Source organism: Taurulus bubalis, assembly GCF_910589615.1.
Source record: "Taurulus bubalis genome assembly, chromosome: 6".
NCBI lineage: Eukaryota > Metazoa > Chordata > Actinopteri > Perciformes > Cottidae > Taurulus > Taurulus bubalis.
In genome coordinates, this window is record NC_136594.1 from 10,637,437 (window position 1) to 10,650,076 (window position 12,640).

Consider the following 12,640-nt stretch of genomic DNA (forward strand, 5'->3'; position numbering starts at 1 on the left):
TTGGAGTGTGTATGTGTGTGTGTGTGTGTGTGTGTGTGTGTGAGGGCCAGTTTGTTTTGTTTTTCCCTTACTTCAGCACATCTGAGAGAGCTTTTCTGGAACTCCTGAGCCCTGTCCAAACAAAGATGGCCGAATGTGAGGGATGGAGGGGAGGTGGATCAGGGTATGCGTGCGTGTGTCTGTGTGTGTTTCTGTGCGCGTGTGTGTGTGTGTGTGTGTGTGTGTGTGTGTGTGTGTGTGTGTGTGTGTGTGTGTGTGTGTGTGTGTGTGTGTGTGTGTGTGTGTGTGTGTGTGTGTGTTTGTGATTTTTCAAGTAAGCCGGGACCAGAAGGGCCTTGCAAAAAAACAAAAGGAGGGAGGGAGAAAACCGAGCCCCTGAGAAAGGCAGCTGGAAACACGGAGACTTGCGGTCTTTCTCCCCCTCATCCCCCACCTCTCTCTCCCTGGTCCAGCTGCACTCAGATGTGTCTGCCTGCCCCCCCCTCGCAAAATCCCCCACCACCCACCCACCCCTGCGCTCCCAAGCTCATTGCCACTGCCAAGGAGGGAGAGAAAGAGGGAGAGTGTCGCAGCTGGTAATACTTATTGGCCATTTTGCCGCGGTAAAGGCATGAGATTCATTAGGCCCGGGCCCGCGTGTTATGTGCTGAGTACCGGCCGTGTTATTGTTAGGATGTGGTAAAATTATAAATATGGAGGGGTGAGGGGGATTTGGGGGTGCAGGAATCTAAGTGGAAGGGCTGGAGAGGAGCGAGTGAGCGAGGTGGTGGTGGCGGAGAGGGGGTCGGGGGGGAAACATGCCAGTCATTAAATCCTCTGCCACAGTCTTGTTTCTCATGATTGGGTGGCGATAAAAAAGTCTGTCACAATTTGTCAAAGTTAATGACTCAATGGCACACCAGCACTCACGCGCTGGAAGACACGCTAACATATGTCGGATTAGTCAATAGCTTTATAATTGAAGAAATAAGGATTCCGGCTTTAGCCAAATGAAGCGGACTTAGAGGGCCCTGAGAGGGAATTTGCAATTTGGTCAGGTCGATTGCAGAATGGCAATCACCAAGGTTGAGCACTGCTTTCCTCACGCAACTGTAAGTTTCTTTTTTCTTTTGCTTTCTTGCTTTCTTTCTTTCCTCCCTCCCACTTACTCAAGCTGCTCTGTGTCTTCTTTGTGACCTGAGACTCTGAAACAGCGTCTAGCCTCCACTTCTGCTCCTCTATCTGTGAACTTTGTAAGACTGATAAAGACACCCAGATGGACTCCTTTGGTTTGCCGTCTCCCTCCTTCTCACTTTGTCCCAACACACACACACACACACACACACACACACACACACACACACACACACACACACACACACACACACACACACACACACACAGTCGTCCAAAGACACTCCTCACTACTCTCCCTCATTGTGTGGCTTTGGGAGTGACACGCTTGTCATTGCAGTAATGTAGCCATTGGTTGAACACTCTCTCTCCCTCTCCCTCCCCTCTCTGTCCGTCTCTCCGTCTTGTGTCCTATTTTTCTGTGTCATTTGCCAACTGACACACTGTAAATACTAATAAAAGTTGCAGCTTTTTCATGGAGTGTTGTTTGGAGAGAACTACGAAACTGAATCAGGAGTCTTCTCACTATGCTGGCTGAGGTAAATGACCGCACAAATCTGTAAATAACTAAATAACAATCTGGGCATTGAATTTTCTTTCTTTCTCGCTCTGCCACTTTTTGTGATATTCTATAATGTCGGTGGATGTAGCACTTGGTTGCAAATAATGTGAAGAGAGCAATTATCCCTGGTTCAACATAGCTTATACATAGTTTTGTATTTCCGCAGCTGTTGGATTTGCAGGCCCAGGTGTTTACAAGTAAACCACCATGCTGACACAGTGTTTGAACAAAACTCTGAGGAAAGAAACAAATATTATTGCCCAGTCGTGTGTCTTGAGAACCAGCCAATCTGTCTACAGTAGTGTTCGGTTTAGTTGAAAAAACACATATACATAATTTGTAGATTGCTTACACACAATTAGTGCAGCCGTTTTTACATTAAAAATGGTCAAAGAAAATAAAGAGCTATTGGCAAGATTACATCTAGGAACTCTTCCAAGAATTGTCGTCACGCTGCTTTCAAGTCTGCACCGTTTGTGTGTGTGTGTGTGTGTGTGTGTGTGTGTGTGTGTACCGTCGCCCACGCCAACCAATGATCGCCATGGAGATGTCCCCTCGCAGAGAGGGGTCGGCAATATGTCTGGGCTCTGACTAATACTTTCTGTTTGTGTTAGGGTGTAGATGGGAAGGGAAGTAAAGAGCAGACGGTGTTGGTCATCTTCTCTCCCCTCTCTCTATTTCAGGCCAAACCCTTTCACCACTCCTTCCATTTTTCTCCTGTCCCCTTCCCTTTTACTCCCTTTCTCCTCTCAAGCATGTGTCTGGTCGCACTGTGTGGTCATGTCACTCCCTCAAGTCTCCAGGCAGAAAGCAAACATGCTGGTCCTGCGTGTGATATTTGCATTCAGCGGGGGCGATCAGAGGGCCAGCGAGTGCAGGTGTCAAGTCGGTCAGGGAGTTGTCCTTATCTGGCAAAGGACTTCTGATAGGCTGATAGAGCAGATCTAGGATGTATTGACAACAACAGCCTCTTTAATTTTATTTTTCTTTCCTGTGCACACAATGGCCAGTGATAAGGAAGCGTGTCTTTGAAGAATGCAAAGCCAAACAACTTGCAGTCCTGAACAGAGTGAACATGTTTTACTTACTTGCAAAAGCAATTAGGGGGGTATTTTAATTAAGTGACATTTGGAATATTGCTTCATTCATACAGATTGAAGTAATTAATAAAGCAAAAATAACACATCATTGTTGGTTGCAGCTGCTTAATTATGAGGATTTGTTTTGTTAGACGTTTAGACGAAGAAACAAAAAAACAAGTCATGACATATGTACTAAAGAGACCATCCATAGTCTATCTCCGGTAAACAAACTATACACCTCAAACATATCTTAGGAATTCTACTGCCTTACTGTTTGACATATACGTTGACATTGATCTGAAACGCCAGTGATATTGGTCACACAGTATAGATCAGTTAGATATTCGGTTGAACTGTCACACCAACATAGAGTTCAGTCATGTAAAATGTGTATATCAACTTTCCTCTGCCTCTTCCACCTTTGCTACAACACCTCTTCCCCACCTTTCCGATACAGCAGCTTGCCTGACCTCCTCCTCCTCCTCAAACCTGCCCCCGCTGCTCCCCTTGCTATCTCACTTCTCTTCCTTTTCACCAACTTTCCCTTCTTTCTCTCTCTCTCCCTCCATCCCCTCCCTGCCTCCCCAAGCACCCTTCTTTGAACCTGGCCTTGTGTCTGTGGACCCAGAGGTCTGTCACTGGGCAGATGGTTTGATCTCTGGCTGGGGAAATGCTTTGAGGAGAGCTGAGAGGGGCCAGGGGCCTGGACTGGGGGCCTCTGCCTGGACCTGCTGTCTACACAAAAGATGGGAGAAACTGCTGCTCCCTTGATGCTTGGGTATTTGAACTGACAGTGTAGTCCAGTGTTAACAGTGAGGTACAGCTCTCCATCTATACAGGCTGCCCTGACTGAGAGCATGGCATATGATAGCGAGATCACAGGGTTATGTTTCGGTCCAGTATTGGGATATTATTCCCCTTCTCCTTCTCGGTTTCACAATATCAAAGCCAGCTGGGTCCTTGTACCGTCCACTTCATAAACAAGCATGACTGTCCTGAAGTACACGCACAGCTATTTATCATGCGAGTGAGTAAGACTGAGTTTCGTCATTGATCTGATTTGAAATGTTTCGGGGTGGTTCTGTGACTGTGTCAATCCACAGAGAAAAAGGCAGGAATGTTGGAAGCAGAATTGTTGCTCGTTGGATTGTGCGGTAATACGATGGGTGTATGTGAGAGCGGAGCGTGAGTCACATCTGATGGCTGACAAACATAAAAAGACAGGACTGGACCTGTGGTCAAAGTTGAAACTGGACGTCATCTGGAATGACAGATTTCCTCACCACTCACGGTCCAGTTGTTTGGATTGTCCAGTTATGAACTTCAGATTTATGCTCCTGATTAGTGATTCTTATCAATGACGGCTGTATTGCAATTTCATTACGAGCAGGCAGCAATCCCACATGTTGCATGTGCTCACGAAAAAGTAGAAGAAAGGGTTTGATGTGTCAAGTGGCATCACAAAATGCCTGAGTCCAGCCAAACTGTGACTTTATCTCTCAACAATAATCCTGTAATCTATTACATTTCAACCAGAGTTGTTATTTTTGTATCACTTCTGCCCAATTGAGCAGACTTGAAGTTATTATTTTGTATTCTTTGGGTCAGCAGGACCTAACATGGCTACATCAAGAGCAAACTTTGTTGCATTAATAGCAGGTGAAGTGCAACACAATCTGAGAGGCACTGCCAAACATCTGAAACTTGTTTTTCTTAGACACAACATGTTCACAGATTAATTTTATCATTCCACCCAGTCTTTGTTAAATGTTTATTTTACCATCTCACTTCATTTCCAAACTTCATTTTCACATTTGGCCCTCTTCAATGTTAGTCTAAGTAATTCACAGTAAGTTAGTAACATGCCTTTAAATAGCGTTAAATATAAACATTGTAACAACTCTTTATATATATTTAATTAGATTTGAGGCACATTCTCTGATTGACAAGGACAGAGTTTGTCAAGTGACAAAGAGCATTAATTAAGTGTGCGTGCAACCAACAGACATGGCTGCTTCCATTTGTTTGGCTTAGAGACAGGAGAAAGAAGGGAAGAAAGGAGAGGGGTCCCAGGTCTCCACATGAATACATGAAAACACATGCTTCTATTCTCCTTCTGTAATCCACCGGGGACTCACGCCCCATTTGGTTCCCATTAGCATAGCTCTGGTCGCTCTGCCTCGTGTCAAAGCCCAGACGCACAGCTGCACAAAGGACAGGGACCTCTGGCTCTGTGACTGCCAGCCGCCGGGCTGAAAAACCAGAACTGACACGGAGGACGGGCCTCACACTGTGGGGATTTCAGAGGGAAGACGCTTGTCTTTCCTGTCGACTACAGTACAGTGCAACAGTTTTACACTAAAGTCAGTGCACAAGTGATTCATCGTTGTTTATTTTGTAGCACTTTGTGAAGCAAGAAAGCTCTGTTTCAAGTCAAATCCACTGTATGAAATCAAACAAGCAAAAATTAGCCATGGCATGAGGTATTTGCTCCCCTGTATTTTGTGGCGTGCTGTGTCTGACTACAAAGACTTTCTTTATTCGCCGTGTTTTATTTGTCACCTGTTTCCAATATGGACATCGTGAAGTCCTGATCTATCTGACGGAGCCAGGGCCTTGTTTTATGACACGCAAAGCTGCTGTGCCTCTTTTCCTACACACGTTGGCTGCACATTTCTGGCAGGAAATTGACGGCATTTCAGCAGCTAACTCATGGATGAGATAATATCTTGTGGGTGGAAGAGAGGACAAGATGCTCCCAGTGTTTTACAGTGACCCTAAGCAGAAACAAATTTAAATCCGAAGCTGCTGCCGCAAAGACACACACACATGCGCATGCACACACAGGGTTTTCATTTAAATCTCGGCTTTGCTTAACTCACCAAACAAGAGATGTGGTCTGTGGCTGTGTATTGAACATGGTAAAGGTTTCAATTAAAGTAGGAGGAACAATACCCGACCAGCATCCAACAGCTGTCTGGGTTGGCTTCTCCACTGCATGCTGTCAAGGGAGGATACAGAGAGGCTGAAAGACACTAGTGGTGTTTTAGTGGTGTTCTCGGTGGCATAATGTTACAACGTCAACTTGAAAATATGACAGAGTAGTAAAACAGTTGTGCAGGATAGTAGTTTAGGATCACAATCAGTTATATGGTTTCATAGTCTCTGTCTTAGTTGACCTCTACATATGCAGCTTGGGACTCATTTGCATGTATCGTCTGTTTAAAATCCTTATTGGACCCGACTACAGGAGTCCAGGCTGAAACCATCTTGTTCTGCAGCTCCTCTTTCCTGCAGTTATTCAGTCCATCTGTCCCACTAACAGTTTTTTAATTGAGAGTCCTCCCCAGTCTGATGCTGGCCATTGCTGACTGTCAGTGTTTATACAATTGGGCTGGGACAGGGACTGCGAGCCAAGCAAAACATCCATGAAACATCAAGCCTCCAGCTAAACAAAATCCAGCAGTGAGACACACACACTTGAGCCAGATAAGGGTCGAAAATGATGCTTTCTGAACGCAGCTAGGTTAAGCTGTTGACCATAGCGGTAACACGGCAGCTGTGTGAGAGTGTTGACTGTTGTCGGGGTCTAATTGCTACAGCATTGTGGGATTTTCTTCACCCGCTAACAGCTTTCACTTTCGAGCTGCTCATTTTTCTAGTGATTTACAAAGTCAAACATACTCGTCCACACACATCCCCCTGTCCTTTTCCTCTGCGTTTTCCTCTTTTGTTGTGGGCCAAAGAGGAAACCCTGGCGAGACGCTAGCACGGTGACTAATGCTGTGCTCCTGGCCGGGCCTCAGATAACACAGCCTCCTCCCCTGCCTGCTGTGACAAATATGTGCGAGTGTAGCGGTGGGATCCGGGCCCAAGCGTGTCCCTGACCCGTCCCAGGCCAGACGCAGGTTAAACCACGGCCAAATGCATCACAGATCCAAGCTGGCAACAGAAGCAGAGTTTGGAGTACGTGAGAATCATGAAAAGAAGTCGTTATGATTCCGTCCTACTTGTTTCCTCTGACAAGCCACACACGCAGGCAAACTCACATCCTTGATGATGTTGCTTTTGATGGCCATCTTTGACACATTCATCTGCTGCCTCTCTTAAAAAAAGCATCTGTAATCAGTCTGTAATCTTTCATCTTATTGCGTATGATCAATTCTGATGCCGTCATATCACAAACATCTCCTGCGTTACGCTTCTCTTGCAAGTTCCCCAACTGAACGTGGAACACTGCGCAAATGAATCCCAAGAAAATAACAGGCACAGTACGTCCTCTCCCTTCCCTTTTCTCCCGTCAGTGCCTCCTCAGTTGAGGGGGCTTGCTGCTTTAATGCTCCTTAATGCTGCTGTCTGCTTAATGGGCCAGATATGAGAGGTGCTGCTAGCCAGCGTAATAAGTCAGTGATTAGAGGGCGCCTTGTCACAGCAGCAGCCCCGCAGACAGTGGCACGCTCTAATTGCCGTATTAGACGCCCCTTAACTATCTTGTCAGCTGTCAGACCCCAGCTCATAAACAGCAGAGGTGCATTTGATATTTCCAATTGTTTATTTCCATCTGCTGCTGTTAGCGCTGCCGCACAGAGAAGTAATTATAAAAGGCTTTTGTGTTGTGTGATATCCCCGTGCTACATTTGGGTTCTCTACTGGTATGTGAGAGTTTTTCTAAATCGTTATACAAGAAGAGTTATATCAATGGGAAATTCTTCTGAGGCAAAATTTCTGGCGGACAAAGAAGTGGACAAAAGTGACTTGTGTGAGACATGATTGGGGCAGCAGCTTTCTGTTTCAGCTCTCTGAAATGTTTATTGCATTTACCAGAGCCGAAAGTGAAGTCTTCATATATTGCACATGTTGTCGGACCAACAGTTTTGCTGAGAAGAATGACTATCAAAAGATTATCAAAATGAAGATCTGGTGCCAAAATCCGAGGCTACATTGTCGGCATTTTACATGGGGACAATATGTAGTAGGAAACTACACGTAAATGGGAAGAACAGAATTATAAAACAGCTTTCTGAGTCAATCCCGTATCTGAAAGGTCATGGGTTCGACCCATCCCCGGTCAATGTATGTCTGCTACATAAGTGTCCTTGAGTTGAACGCTGAACTCACTTATTGCACGTCTCTCTGGATAAGAACGTCAGCTCAGGACATAATATATGTACACTCAAGCTGACACATGCCGTGTAATCCTCACACACGGTGAGGATTGCCGTACCTACACCTGGAGAGCTTAAAAATGGTGTAAAGTCAAATAATCTCAGCCCCATGTCTCATCCGATGTCAAACAGTGAGGTGACATGGTTAGAAGTGTTTTTTTTGTGTGTTTAATCTCGGATTAGCCCATGTTCACTTTGACACCTCCAGTTACTAATCTGGTTTACGACACCTTGGGTCGAGCAAAGGGGGGGATTCTGATAGATTTTATGGTCCCTTAGTAGATTATCAGTGAGCTGAGTTTTATATCCTGAATTACAGGATATTGGTCTAATCCACAGACTAGGTAACACCATTTCCTGCCGCTAAACATGTGATGAACAGAATGTGCTCTCGGTTCAATACAGGTGCACATAAGGAAAGAGCACAAATATTCTGTCACCTCTAATCGTGCATTGACGTCAGCAGTGTGACGGAAAGGCTGATCTGTGCTGCAGATCCTCTTCTATCTGGAAGGGCTGATTGACTGTTTCAGACATTGTGAAATATAAATTGCTGGCGCAGACATGGACTCCAACCTACGACCCTTCGTGAGCACGTCTGTGTCACATTACTGTCACACTATTGACTTATAAGAATAACAGTGAGACAATATGTGATAGCGTATTTAGTGCAGATTGTAAATTCATAAAGGTTCACGCTCTGATAAGTAGCTTTGGTGTGAGGACAAGCACTTTACATGGATCTCTACAGATAGCGCCTTCCCATCTTTATGTGACAAGTTTCCTCAGTACTGGATTATTAGGATTTTCCTGTCAAAGATAAATAGGCAATCACTCACAGCAGTCACCTTGTACACTACACCCAACTTCCTGCCTCAAGCTTTCCTGCAATTTTTGCACTGTAATTTTAGTGATTACAGATTTTTTCTTCTTCCTAAATAACTAACACCCGTAAATCATTCGCCACTGACTCAACACCATATGTGCCAAATGTAAAGTACATGAACCTTATTGTGTGGAATTAATGTTTATTATATCAAGCTATTAACTACTTTATTCTCACATCAGCAGCCAACACACTTGCATTACACGTTTAACAAGGAAGTACAGTATACAATTTTAAAAAGAGATACGTGTTTTATGAGTGAAACAGGTCCAATATTTTGTATCCATAAGCATGGTTTGCTGCACAGATCCTCCTACATCTGCAGATTCCATTTGAGGCAGTTTAGGTTGCAGGAGTGTGACTATCTTTATCCCTCAATTCATCTTGGTCATGTAAGAAATTGTCTGACAAACAGAGCGCTGCTAGTGCTTATTAAGATTCATGTTTCTAATTCCTTTTTTCTCTTTTGACTCCTTTTATTCTGTCTTCTTATTTCTCCATGTCAGTGCGAAATTTACGGCTTGCAGCTGCTGCACTTGTGATGATAGAGCTGTATTCATTTGTGTGGATTTCTGTCTATATCGTACATTTTCTCCCTGCTGTACAACCTCTTTATTGTTTGAAGAATGTGAAACATCTTACAGGATCAAATGACCTCGCGGAAAAATGCACCTGGATTTCTGTTTGAGTTTTTAACAGCCCTTGATGAAGGCTCAGGCAGACGATGCATTGTGCTGTACCGAGTTGCCCTCGTCAAGTCTGGACACTTAACCTCTCACTACTAAAAGCTTCCCGGGGTCAGACTAAGTGCAGCTCCAGCGTTGAGTAATGGAGCCTCAGTCAAAACAAGTTACATTTCTGTGTTTTCAGGAAAGGAAGTCCTTTGTCGTTTCTCATGAACTCTGGGAAATTACAGTATAAAGCGGCATATTCACACATCGGAATGAAATAGAAGTCGGGATATTGTCGGGTGCTTTAATGGCTGCAACTGCTGATGTGCTTCTTTATCACAATTGTCATATTTTTAAGGAAGAGTTTGGCGGAGTGATATTTTGTCCCTGTGCTTCTTTTTTTGTATTTGTGACTGTTAGCTGATAACTGCTCGTTCTCGGTCCTGGCTTTATCATCTCTCCTCTACTCGAGCTGTGATTGATGTGGATGTGTCTCTGTTTCTGTCTCTGCAGGCCATTCGCTGCACACTGGTGAACTGCACATGTGAGTGTTTCCAGCCAGGGAAGATTCACCTACGGACATGTGACCAGTGCAAACATGGCTGGGTAGCTCACGGTGAGTACATTTAGGATGGCATACGATTTCAATAAAAATTACCGTAAATAAATATACCACCTCTTGCTGCGGAGAGCTGAAAACTATACATATCTTTAGAAAATTACAACAAATGCATCTTACAGATCTCACAATGCTCACATGATAATATCTTCTCTCTGTCTGTAGCTGTGAATGTAGTACAATTCAAATGTTTTTACTCATTTTCCGTAGTAGAAGAAACTTTGCTTTCGTTGTCTTGTTTTTGCGCCTTATTGCAAAAAACAACAACACAAAAAAGTAGAAAATAAACCAAAAGTCAGAGAAAGAAGCGAGAGACCACACCTCATGAGTTTTTCATGCGGGTGTAAGAAAAAGGGAGAGGAGGCAAGAAAGTTCAAAGAGAAGGAGGGGAAAAAAGAAAACACCTGTTTGGCTTGTGTCTGCACAAGAGCGAGCCATGGGCCCTTCAGCGGATCGCACAAGACCCCATTGACTATTTTGTAATCTCTCCCTCTGAACTGTCAGGCGCCCATCTCTCCTCTCCCCCACTTTTCATTTCATGTCGGCATTGGCAGGGACTCTGACAAGTAGTTCTTCATTTTTTATTATGTTCGTGTCTGGCTGCGCTGTGTTGTCAGGCAAAGCACTCGTCAGCAGGAAAAAGCCGTCCCGGGATCAGAGAGAGACCCGACCAGGTGTCACCCAGACAGACAGGGAGAGGGGTGGGGGGGAAGGGAAGGAGAGAAGTATGAGGGAAGAGGAGAGGGGGGGATTGAACCAGAGAAAAAGAAAGAGAGTCGACCAGGTGTCGCGCAGACAGCCAGGGAGGAGAAAGAGGTGACTGAGGTTGCAATCGAGGGGGCAATAACAAAACCTGACATGCACTCACGATCAAGCTTTTTTTAACCTTTGACTTTATTGTGCCCCCACCCACCACTTCTAAAACCCAAACCTACATCCTTGAATTCATAGTACATAAACCATTTGAGCACACTCCTGATTAGGAATAAATACATAGGATAGCCAAAAACATAGAGGATTAAGATGGAAAACAGTTTGGTTATAATGGAGGTTGGGGTCGAGAGGGAGACAGAAAAAGTGAATAAAAAGGGAGCTGTAAGGGCAGCATGAATGTGAAAGAGATTAGATTAAATAAAAAGAATGGCAGATAATTACATTAATGCCATTGCTTTTATCTGATTGGTATGTTCTTATCAGCTAGTGCTGACTGTGCAGTAGCCTCCGAAGGAAGATTTGAGATGAGAAGGAAACTTGATAGCCATTGACCGTGCCTGCCTGCCTCTGTGAGTGTGTGAGCGTGTGCACATTTTCATTTGTTTCTCATCTTGTCACCCGGTGATTCACGCAGCCCTGGACAAGCTCAGCACCCAGCACCTGTACCACCCGACCCAGGTGGAGATCGTTCAGTCCAACGTGGTGTTCGACATCAGCAGCCTGATGCTGTACGGCACCCAAGCCGTACCCGTCAGGCTCAAGATCCTTCTCGATCGCCTCTTCTCCGTGCTGAAGCAGGAAGAGGTGCTACACATCCTGCACGGCCTGGGCTGGACCCTCCGTGACTACGTCAGGGGCTACATACTGCAGGTCAGTGATCAGCACTCATGCTACAGCAACGAACACATGTACAGCTTCACAAAGGTTTAGTTTAAATGTCAAGACCAAATATTAGCGGTATTTACTCGATACTTTGAAGGCCATTTGCAATGTTTTTTGAAAGTGGGAATAATGCGCACAGCGATCACTACCATTACTTCTCACCAAGTGCATTGAAACATTTCTCCTCCACTGCAGTTATTTTGAGAGGTATTGATCACAAGCACACTAGTGACAATCTAAGCCACTTCAGTCCCATTGCCCATCCATTTTCCTCACATTTTCCCTGCTGTTACTTCTACTTCAGTCTGCCCTGTAAACACTATGCCTTCGCTCGAAAAGGGAAAGGAATAAAAAAAAAAGAGGAGAAAAATGTCATGCCAGCAAACTATAAAACCACTGTAGTGCGTTTCCTCTCCCCATCTATCCTTTCCTCCACCACTCCCTCCCAGATAATTGCAGTCAGACACATTTCTCAATCAAAGGTACGGAGGTTTTGGTGTTGAAACCCAAACCAAAGTGTTCCTGAATGAATTAGTTAAGAGCAAGTGAACATGTGTATGTGGTTAGTGTATGTGTGTGTGTGTGTGTGTGTGTGTGTGTGTGTATGTGTGTATGTGTGTGCCTGGTGTGTGCACATGTGCTTATCTGTATGCGTGTATGGTTTAGTGTTCCAAGAGTGTAAGTGGAACAGCATGGTGAGGAGAGGTTGGTTTGTATGTGGAAACGGCTTCTGTGAGTAAAGCGCTCGCAGACCCAGTCCCTTTTTCTTAAAGTCTTTAAGAAAACACACACACACACACACACACACACACACACACACACACACACACACACACACACACACACACACACACACACACACACACACACACACACACACAAAACAAACAATAGCAGCCCAGCAGTTATATGGAACTTCATTTATATAGAAAATATTAATAATTTA

At 44.6% G+C, this 12,640-nt stretch overlaps 1 protein-coding gene across 1 annotated transcript in view; it reads left to right on the plus strand.

The window, feature by feature from the left end:
- bnc2 (basonuclin zinc finger protein 2) overlaps nucleotides 1–12,640 on the plus strand; it is a gene marked incomplete at its 3' end in the record, with an annotated part of 149,481 nt that overhangs the window by 99,983 nt on the left and 36,858 nt on the right. Inside the window, exons 3-4 of the mRNA XM_079220181.1 lie at nucleotides 9,993–10,095; nucleotides 11,447–11,682. Of these exons, the coding sequence (XP_079076307.1) occupies nucleotides 9,993–10,095; nucleotides 11,447–11,682 (339 nt within the window). The remainder of the gene's footprint in view (nucleotides 1–9,992; nucleotides 10,096–11,446; nucleotides 11,683–12,640) is intronic.